This window comes from Brassica napus, chromosome C5, assembly GCF_020379485.1.
Source record: "Brassica napus cultivar Da-Ae chromosome C5, Da-Ae, whole genome shotgun sequence".
NCBI lineage: Eukaryota > Viridiplantae > Streptophyta > Magnoliopsida > Brassicales > Brassicaceae > Brassica > Brassica napus.
In genome coordinates, this window is record NC_063448.1 from 10553849 (window position 1) to 10565308 (window position 11460).

The 11460-nt window shown below is 41.6% G+C and overlaps 1 protein-coding gene across 1 annotated transcript; it reads right to left on the reverse strand.

Moving 5' to 3' along the window:
- Window positions 1-7897: 7897 nt before the first annotated feature.
- LOC106397671 (FCS-Like Zinc finger 12) lies at window positions 7898-9238 on the reverse strand. The gene is made up of 2 exons (XM_013838294.3): window positions 8346-9238; window positions 7898-8196 (listed from the first exon to the last, which is right to left on the reverse strand). Exons 1-2 carry the CDS (start codon window positions 8912-8914, stop codon window positions 8133-8135), a joined length of 633 nt encoding a protein of 210 aa, XP_013693748.2. The 5' UTR covers window positions 8915-9238; the 3' UTR covers window positions 7898-8132.
- Window positions 9239-11460: the final 2222 nt, after the last annotated feature.

Genomic DNA, 11460 nt, shown 5'->3' on the forward strand with positions numbered 1-11460 from the left:
CGAGTCAAGGTCCCACTTCTAGATAACTCAGACTTACTTCGCAAGCACTCGCTGACCCTTATTGGACGAGTCACTAATAAATTTGTGCAGAAGGTATGGTCACTGATTATGTTCTTTACGGAACAATGGAAGACAGGATTCAAACCAGTGGGATCCGATCTGGGGAATTACAGCAGCTAAGTAATAATGAGAGACTCCCGGCGACTCTGAGATTGGGACCTGTGTTAATTCCAGAAGCAAATTTGGAAACAGCAAATGAAACTAGAGAGATGAAGCGTAAACCAGGTCGACCCTCTCGAAAACGTAAGGCTCAAGATACTCAGAGCTCTGTTAGAACAAGAAAGGTCTCTCAAAAGCCTTCTCCTGTCTGTCGTAAATCAGCTCCTCAGACAGCTACTGATAAAGCAAGGACGACGACTGGTTCTTCCCGAGGCAGAAAACAAACTTCTTCTACTACAAGCTCTGATAATCACCCAATCTGCAACATGATCCCTGCAACGATAAGGAAGAGGATGGATTTTCGGATCCAATCCACTCCCGGTCCTTAAAGATAACAAGCTGGAACTGTCAGGGGTTAGGGAATCCCCAGACAGTTCGTCGTCTAAAGGAGATGAATAAGTCCATATCTCCAGACATCTTATTCCTCATGGAATCCAAAAATCCCGATCAATTTGTCATTGATAAAACTCAGGCTCTAGGATATGAGCATCATCATCTCATCTCGCCCACGAGACATGGCGCAGGAGGTTTAACTATTCTATGGAAACAATAGATCAAGCTTCATGTCCTTAGCTCAAACTCTAACTTCATTGATTCTTGTATTGAATTTGAAGGCAAAACTTTCTTCGCAGCCTTTGTGTATGGGGACACTGATTTTATAAAAAGAAGACTATTTTGGAATCAAATGGTTTCTCTAATGAACGGTAGGGACGCACCGTGGTTTATAACTGGTGACTTCAATGACATTCTTAGCAATGATGAAAAACACGGAGGACCGGTGCGGGTTGAAGGGTCTTTCTCTGACCTCCGATCTTTCTACTCCGAGGGAGACTTATATGACCTGCCTCATTCGGGTGATCTGCCCTCATGGAGAGGACAAAGGGGCAATCACTTAGTTCGATGTCGACTAGATAGAGCGGCGGCAACAAGCTCATGGGAAGAACCGTTTCCATCAGAACGCAGACAATACCTAGCCTTCGAAGTCTCAGACCACATGCATTTGGTCACAGTGCTGGAAACAGGGATAAAGAAGAGGAAAGGAATGTTCCGCTACGATAGGCGACTTAAAGATAATAAAGAGGTCAAGGATCTGGTTCAGGCAGTTTGGATAAACGTTGGTGACTGTCCCATTAGAGATAAAATCTCCCTGACTAAAAGTGCTATAGTGGAATGGAGCAAACAACAAAACTGCAATAGCCGCCTGACTATCGAGCTAAAGAAACAGGAACTCGAGGAAGCCCTCTCTAGCCGGGTAAATGACCTGACGCTCATTCATCAAATTAACTCAGACCTCAACGATGCTTACCAGGCTGAGGAAGAACATTGGAGACAACGAAGCCGACTGCTATGGTTGAGACTTGGAGATAGAAATACCGGATTCTTTCATGTTGTCTCTAGAAACAGAAAAAGAGCTAACGCTTTCTCGATCATCGAGGATCTAAATGGGAATGTTGTCTACAAGGAGGATGATATAGCTTGGGCTATAGTGCAGTATTATGATGCTCTCTTCACTTCTGTTGAATGAAACAAGACATAGACAGTTAATGCGGCTTTGCGCAGAATGGTGTCTGATGAAGATAATGTTGAGCTGATCAGGCGTCCATCAGCCCAAGAGATTAGAGATGCAGTCTTTTCCATCCACGCCGACAAAGCCCCCGGCCCATATGGTTTTTCAGCTAGTTTTTTCCAATCAAATTGGGAAACAGTTGGTCCGGATATGATTAAAGAAGTGCAGAAGTTCTTTGAAACGGGAGTCTTCCCGCCTCAGACTAATGAGACAAATGTACGGCTAATACCGAAGATCCTGAACCCGCAAGTGGTAGCTGACTACAGGCCAATCGCCTTGTGCAACGTCTTCTATAAGACAATATCCAAGCTTCTGTCCCGACGAATGCAGCTGCTGTTAGCTAGTATTATATCTGAAACGCAGTCTACGTTTGTACCGGGCCGAGCTATATCTAATAATGTGCTCATTACTCACGAAGTCCTCCACTTCCTCAAAACATCTAGAGCGGAAAAGCGATGCTCCATGGCGGTTAAAACTGACATGAGTAAAGCGTATGACAGATTGGAGTGGGAGTTTATTGAGCTAGTTTTTCAGCTAGGTTTTCATGAGACATGGATCAAAATGATCATGCAATGTGTATCCACTGTTACATATTCCTTCCTCATCAACGGTTCGCCTAGAGGAAGGGTTCAACCGAGTAGAGGCATCCGTCAAGGAGACCCTCTTTCACCATACATCTGTAGTGAAGTACTTTCGGGTTTATGTAACAGAGCCAGCGAGGAGGGTTCTCTAAAAGGAATACGGGTGGCAAGGGCCTGCCCCCGATTCAATCACTTACTCTTCGCCGATGACACTATGTTTTTCATTAGAGCCAACAAAGAAAGTACCCAGTGTCTCAGCAAAATCCTGAAACCATACGAAGAAGCCTCGGGTCAATCGATCAACACCATCAAATCTTCAATCTCGTTCTCTAGGAAAGCCCCTCTAGAACTAAGGGAAAAGATCAAAGACGACCTCAACATTCAGAGAGAAGGAGGAGTAGGGAAGTACTTGGGGTTACCGGAACATTTTGGAAGAAGGAAGAAAGATCTTTTAACCTCCATTGTTGATAGAATCGTTCAAAAGGGTCGTAGTTGGTCTAATAGGTTTTTATCCAAGGCGGGTAAACTGACAATGATTAAGAGTGTCCTCTCCCCTATACCCTCACATGATATGACTTGTTTTAAGTTTACCCTTATCTCTGTGTAAGAGGATTCAAGCAGCGGTAACGAGATTTTGGTGGGACGATAAAAAAGGTACTAAGAAGATGGCTTGGGTGTCTTGGGACAAAATGACTCTGCCTAAAGAAGTGGGGGGACTTGGTGTTAGAGATTTCCAAGCTTTTAATGATGCATTCTTAGGGAAATTGAGCTGGAGGATTCTTAATAATCCCGATATACTTCTCTCGCGGGTGCTCTTAAGGAAGTACAGCTTTACGAAAAGTTTTCTAGATGTCACGAAAAAATCAGCTATATCCCATGGCTGGCGCGGAGTTCTTATAGGCCGAGATTTACTTAAAGAAAACCTTGGATGGATAGTAGGGAATGGAACCTCCATTAGCATCTGGAATGAACCGTGGCTAAGTCTCTCGCAGCAACTATCCCCAACTGGCCCAGCCACGGAAGAAACAAGTAACTTCATTGTCTCTGATCTCTTCAATGAACATGAAAGAACGTGGAATGTGACTACGATCAAACGAGTCCTACCTCAGTGGGAGCAAAGCATTGTCAATATTAAGCCTAGTCTATCGGAGGCGCCAGACAAGCGAATATGGCTAGGTACAAATAATGGCATTTACATTACAAATTCTGGCTATCACATAGCGCTCAAGAGGAGAAGGGAATTGGATGGAATACAAACCAGGAGCGATCAGATTCAATGGTCTAAAGAAGTGTGGAATCTACAAATTGCCCCTAAGGTTAAATTTTTTCTGTGGAAGACTTTCCAACAAGTGTTACCTGTAGGAGAGGTGTTGTGCACTGCCACATCTTGAGTGATAATCTATGTAAGAGATGCGGCACACCAGAATCTATTAATCATCTTTTCCTCCACTGCAACTTCGCTCGTGAAGTATGGAGAGCAGCTCCGTTTGCGGGTGCTGTGGATATAAGCGGATTGATAGATTTAAAGGATGTGTGGCTGAATCTGTGCGGAAAAACTTGCTTACCTCCTACAGGTTTAACAGAAGGCTCGCTAGCCCCATGGATATTGTGGCAAATCTGGAGTGCACGAAACCAGATAATTTTCAACGGAAAGAACTGGACGGCTGAAGAATCACTAATGAATAATAATATTTGAAATCTCCATTTATAAATATTTGAAAGTCAACGTACACGCTGGAATTCCTGTAAATAAAATAAACGTCTGAAATATAAATAACATAAACGATATATAGAAGCCCAAAGGCCCAAAAACGATAAAACGATAAAAGTGATAGAAGTCCAAAGCCCGATAGTAGTAAAAACCCAAAAGCCCAAAAGCCCAAAAGCACCGGTCCGATATAATCACTCCTGCTCATCGGTCTCACCTGGGAAAGAAGGAGGGGTGAGCGATAGGGGAATCGCCCAGTGAGGTATGGGATGCTAAACCGCAAACCACAAACCACTGACTCAGTTCATAGCACTACAATTATGTAGGCCTAGCTCTAGCATGAGACAATCACGGTACCTATTACACCACACAGAACAATCAATATATGTCCAGTGGACTAGACATGCTACAACCAATGTGATGATAGCATACCGCATTTCCTCATAAGGATATAAATATATATAACTCTACAAGCGTCGTAAGTACAGTAGTCCACTCTGTACCCCCGCAATCTCCACAAACAAGTGGCCTAGTACAAACGTCTCTGTACCCCGCTAAACATACGGCCTAGTACAGATATCTCCGTACCCTGTGATCTCTCAAACAGGCGGCCTAGTACAAACGTCTATGTACCCCGCAAATCCCGCGGCTAGTGCAGACACCTCTGCACCCCGCAATCTCAACACATGGACTCACATATATACATATATATATATATATATATAACAGTTCTTAACATCAAATCATTTCAATCAATCGTTGAATCCTCTATTATCATATTTCCGGTTTAACAATCAATATCAATAATGAACAACTAAGACTCTCAAACAGACTCGATTCACAGAGACGGATCATGTTTCGAAACTAAACTTTCCATAATGGTAGTACTAAACTAGCTCGGGATTTAAACGAAGAAGCCCTCACTTTAGCAATGAAGAGAAGTGGTATCTATAAACTCCAACTGCTTAAATAGACTCCAAATCTGAAACCATGGCGAAAAATCGAGTGAGAACGCTCTTCAAACGGTTTAAAACGGGTCCGGTCGAAGTCTGCGGAAAAATCAACTCGCTGGTCAAATGTCAACCCTGTCAACCCGGTCAATCCTTGACCAGAAATCAATTTAACCTAACCGGCCGGTTAACCCTAACCGATTTTGAATTTAATTTAAACCGGTCAACGAGTTGACTCACCGAGTCACCGGCGAGTCACGGCGGCCGGCGGCGTTCCCGCGGCGAGTCACGGTCAGCGACGGCGAGTCACGGCGGTCCGCCGGTGGTCTGGCGGCGGAGGAAGGTGGCGAATGCGGTGGTGACGACTTCCGGCGGCGGCGCGTGAACTCACGCGCCCGCAGAGACGAAACTTCTGGAGGCTCTAGCGGCTTCGTCCGGACTCCAATTGTGGCGTGTTCGGTGGCTAAGGCTTCGTCTCGACGAGGGGAACACGATGGTGTCTTTGCATGCGCGAGATTCTCAACGGTTAGAGAGATATGCCCGATTTACTGAACGGGCGAAAACAAAGCTCAAGAAGGTGGCGGTTTCCGGCGATTCTCAAGCTTGGCGAAGTCTCGGCGTATGGTGGCTCCGACGATCTTTGGTGGCTCCACTTCAAAGGTTTCCCATCTTTTCTTGTTCTTGAACTCTCTCTCTTTTTCTCTTTTTTTTTTTTTTTTTTTTTTTTTTTTCTAACTTCTGATTTTTCTCTTGCAGGAGGATAAAACAATGAGGATGGAGTATTTATAGACAAAAAATTTTAGGCCTTGATGTATTGCTCGGATCTTAGCCGGCTAACGAGTTCCGAGACCGGAATCGGGTCGTTAGAGAAACATTTTTAATTTCCAGAACCTTAACGCAACAACAGCTACAGTGTTCGTAACAGACCGTGCGCATATACATGATCCAGACACTTTCTGGTGGATTTGATGGTTGGAGTGTCGGAATCAAAGAAGAAGGTCGTGTGGATGTCATTCGACGTGTAGGACGATTCTATCATTTCAAACCTCGCCAAGTGAACGTTGAGGGTATATCTCTTAACGACGGGACCAGAGATTCAGAAGGCTGTCGCGTGGCAGCTGGTTTGGCTCAGGAATCGCGGGTAGCTGGTTTCTGTCAGTCTGACTCGTGAAGGGTCATCGATGGCCAGCTTCGAGGATGGAAGAACTGCTCTTCAGTTCGGACAAGCGAAGCTACATTAATATCACCAAGTAGGTCAATTTCAGGGGAAGTTGTTCTCTGGTTCTCGGAGACAGAGAATGAGGAGGTTTGAGCTTTGTCATCTGGTCAACGTAGGAGTTCGTTTCTCAGCGATTCATGTGTTGAAGTGAAGCATTCGCAGTACCGGATAAGTGCCTTATCTGGTAGCTCATTTTGTCTTATCTTGGAGGAGGAGCTGGAGTTGGAGCGTTAACTGGAAGCTAAAATCTCAACTAGACTTTTCATGAGATGGTCGGAAGTTCAAGGATTCCTTTAACCTCTGGTTTCAGATCCTATTGAGTTGTGCATCAATCCCTTGCAAGGCTAAACAGCCTTAGTTCCTGGTAAGTTTGAATCTTCTGAGGTGGAAACGCACCCCTTTATATTATAGCGGTTGGTCTTGCACGAAACTCCAACCTGTCGGTACCAACGGCTCCACTCCAGACTGTTAATAGAATTTGAGGATTTTGAGCTGGTTATAGGATAGTTTTGTAGTCTTGTATTGTAATACAGTAATAGAACTAGGTGTTAAAAGGTCGGTTCATCATGTGTCTTAGGGTGAATTTGTCCCGAGTGAACAAAAGTACAATGGAGGTTTGATTAGTAGCATAAGATGATACTAGATCACTCCATTGTTTTGCTGTTGAATCTTGTTTGAAGTCTAATCACGTTAACAATTCTTTAGTGAATGATAAGTTTGAAGTTCAGCCAAAAAGAAATCTGGGAAATTTGGTATGTTCTTTAGGCATTTTTTGTTTGAGACTCGAGGAGCTTCCTTGTACTTGCTGTACTACACATGTACATCATCATGTACGCAACCCTTGAAGTTTCTTCTTACACAAGCAACATGAATCCTGAACAGACTACTTCCTAGGCCATACCCCATATATAATATCTTCTTTTACGACAAATTAAATTCATAATATCAAACAAACTGATAATATCATTTTTTTATTAGTGTTTCAAAACACTAACAAAATTATTGTTGTCTGTTTTATCAAGATTATCTATATTTTGTTTTGTCTACTTATAGAAAAACTCACAAGCCTACTAATATAATATGGCTTTATGAAAAAATAATACGAACAAACAAACAAGAAAAAAAAAAAGAAAAATTTGGGTTATAATCTAGGGTTGGGCATAAAATCCGTAACCCGAAATCCGAACTGAACCCGAACCGAAAAACCCGATCCGTACCCGATCCGAAATGTAAAAAATACCTCAATGGATCTTGTAAGGTGTTATAAAACATATCCGAACCCGAAGTGTTATTAACCGAACCCGAACGGATAACCCAAAAATTCGAAAAACCCGAAAAAATATCCGAAGAAACCGATCCGAATGTCTAAATTAATATACAATATAAATATTTGAAACATAAATATGTACTTCAAATATTCAATTTCATATTTATTTGGATATGATACCTAACAATAAGTATTTAAAATTTAAATAAATACCTTAAATACTCCATTATATACAAAGAAATATATATTTCTTATGTTTTATTTTTGAATTTTAGATTTTACTTTGGATATATCTGAACCGATCCGATATAACCCGAATCCGAATGATATATGGTTACTTTGGATATATCTGAACCGATCCGAAACAGTAGTGTTATATCCGAATCTGATCCGTACTTGTAAATTTATTAGAATGAGACCTAGAGAGTGTTACAAAATAGAACCGAAATCCGGAGGACCCGATCCGAACCCGAACGCGCAGGCCTAGTATAATCAATCAACCGCTGATCACAATTCTAAATTAGTAAATCCTTTATATTACGAATATTCCAGCTGGAGAAACTTGTCCTCCGGTACACCGAGAGCTCAAAACCTCAATGCTTGTCGATTTATGTTGCGCGTCTATATATTATCCTCCATTATTCTCACCGATCTACACTCTTTACTACAAAACCCTCTAACTCCTCTGCACATTCAATAACAGAAACATCAGTGAATCAATCCTCACTTTTTTTTTTTTTGACAAATCAATCCTCACTTAATATGGAGTACTAATGTAAAGTTGTGTCTCAAGTTTAACACAAGAAAAAAAGACACGTGGGTAGAGGAGCTTACTTGTACATGTAAATGTCTTTGCCTCGAAGTTTCTTCTTACACAAGCAACACAAACTCAGAAACTCTTGAGAATCTTTCATCAACACATCTCTCTTCTTCGCCGCTGATTCTTCAGCTGTTTCCGTCGATTTGTCCAATCTCCGCTCACGACGATCACCCTCCGATCGATCATCACGAAACTCAAACTTTTCGTCGTTGTAATAAACCTTGCTCACGCCATCACGACGACTCGTGACGCGAGTGTATTCCTCAGAGAGTTCAATCTCCGCCTGAAACTGATTTCTCCGGGGACAATGAACCGGGTTTGATCTGTTCGAACCGGAACCAGAGTAGTAAACCGGGTTTTGTCTCGACGACGAGATCTCTTGCCGGTTGAGCCTCATGATGCTTCCAGATTTCTCAAGCGCAGCGACGATGCCTAACCCCACTCCACCGTCATCGTACCGCTTTGTGCTACCAGGCGACGGCAGCTTCATATCTAAGGGACTTCTCGGACTCGTCGTGAAGTTTCCCGGCGAGATAATGGATCTGTATCCCGGGACAACCATGTGGGAATTGCTTAGAAGCATAATAAAAAGCTTTAAAAGGAGGAAGCTATATGGAGGAAGAAGGGCAATGGAAGAAAGAAAGGTTATAGGATGAGTTTTTGATTGTGAAGAAGGAAAGAAGATAACTTGGAGAACCTAAAGAGTAAAGACGTAAAGCCCCTTCGCATATCCGCATTTTTACGGGTCGGATATTCGCATTTTTCTTGAAAATCTCCTTAAACGGCATCTATGTACGCTTATTATTAAACTCTTATCATCCGTATGCTAATTTATTTTTATTACTGACTCTGTTTCATATTAGTTGGTGTTTAAGGTTTTTGCACAATTATTAAAAAAATTGTTAATTTTCATTCATTTTACATTAATTAAACTTAATCAAACCAATAAAATTGTTTGATAAAATATAATTGATCAAAAACACCAACAACATTACTCCAATTAAAATTTTACATAGAAATCCGAAAACATTATTTAAGCTAAAACTAAAACAAAACCTTAAAACACCAGTTAAAATGAAACATCTAAAGAATTATTTCCATCTATGTCTATATATTTACGACCAGGGTTTAATATTATTATTTTGGTAATTTGAGTTTTAATAGTGGCTACTATGTCCTACATAATCTGGTAACAATATTAGATTACGTGTGTTGAATCATTTTCCAATTCATGTTCGATTAGTCGTTTGTTTTAATTGGTTAATTTAGTATAGTTTTGTAATAGAACGTCTATGCCCAAGAGAAGAAATGTGAAAAGTACGTGATCTTGTTTTTATCTCGTCTCCAAGGGTAGCAACAAAGAAAGAAGTTTAGGATAATTAATTTTATTAGAAAACAAATACGTGTGGTTTTGCAACATTGACTTCATGATCAACAGTTCCAACTTCCAAGACAAAGACTTGTGGATAATTTTTATTTATTTATTTATGAGTTAATGATATTGGAATTCTAAGAACATCATTATCTCAAGCTCTTAAATAAGTCTCTTAGAATAATTGTGATTTAAAAAAAAAATTGTGATATATACAAGAAACGTCTCCTAATTAGATATCACAAGAAGCGTCTCTTCTCTTCATCTAACTCTTCCTCTCCATGTCTCTACCGTTTCCATCTCCTTTCTCTCTTCATATTCAATAGGTTTAATCTTTGAAAGGTTCTGAAACGAAACACAAAATGGCATCTTCTTCTAGATCCCAATCTGGGTTTTGTCCTCTCTCGTCGTGTTTATCTCTCGGTAACTTCGTCGAACGGTGTTGATTATATCTTCAATTGCATGATTAGATTTGATCTAGATTCTTATGTAACTCGATCGTTTGTTTGTGATTGCGAGATCAAGAATCGTAAACAGAGCACACAAGATTTGTTAACCCGGACTTCGTTTCCTACTGTCTGGGGAGAGATCGAAACTCTCAAGCAACTTCACTAGAATCAGTATAAAGTTCTGGTAACAACAATACAAGTCTCGATCTAAACACACCGGAGAAGACGCGCTGTTTGTTACCTCCGAAATACACCACCGGTAATCGGATCCTGTTACAGCGACGTCACCGGAGTTTCTTCTACTCCAGTTCTCCGATCAATCGCTCAGGTGAAACTCTTTCTCCTCGATTCTCTCTTTCTGTGAATCGCCTCTTCTCAGCTGATCTTAGTCTGTTACTGGTTCGCAGTCACACCGAAGAAGATAATGTCGTTAGGCCAATATAACCGTCAAAACGACGTAGCAGCAAGATTGGGCTTTAGTCAGTTTCGGCCCAAACGAAGAAGGCACTGTTGATGGACTTTACGGAAATGACCGGAGTCAAGCCCAAAACCCACAAATCTCCACCTCTTGACTTCGGGCAAGGTTCGTGAAAGCCCCTCAGAAGTCTTCTGTCTCTTCTCTCTCTTGCCGCCGCTTTGCCCCTCCATCTCTATAGACGAGCTCTGACATAAACCACTGAGAAAAACTCACCTTTCTCTGGTGAAACACTTCCCTGTTAACAAGGTAATAACCTCTGACTCTTCTTTCCTGATATTAACCTGAGAAGTCAAAACTGATGATCTATCGGTCTTCACTGAAGACGAAAGACACACCCTGAAAACCTTTTCTTTTACTTTTCATGTTTTCGATCTGGGTTTCCACAGCTTGAAGAACCCAGAAAAAAACACCACCACGTTTTCTTTCTAAGGTAACAACTTTCTCAGGCCCTTTTTATTATTATTCATAACACATTTGATAACTTCAAGGACGTATACTGACCACAGACTTTCCTTTCTCTGTTTCTGAGTTTGCAGACCTGACAAACCAAAACTCAAAACACCCACGACGGAAGAATCTCAGATACTCTACCTGAAGCCACAGAACACTGCTGAACAAAGAAACAATCGTTCACCGACGACTCCACCTCAACCCTCACCACCAGAGATCGATATTGATCTCTCCTTCTGTACGGGTAACTCCCTCTCTATAATCTGAAGTTTACAAATTCTTTTACAGATAGCTCAGATGTCTTACAGAACACGAACCATCTCTCCTCTGTTTCTGTATGTTGAGGCGCTTATAGAGTTACCCGGAGCCGATCATCATCC

Bases quoted from the DNA above. Each gene is read 5' to 3' on its own strand.
- LOC106397671 (XM_013838294.3), bottom strand. From the start codon at position 8,914: ATGCTTCTAAGCAATTCCCACATGGTTGTCCCGGGATACAGATCCATT. The intron at 8,197-8,345 runs GTAAGCTCCTCT...TTGAATGTGCAG, and splicing joins AAAGACATTTACATGTACAA to AGGAGTTAGAGGGTTTTGTA.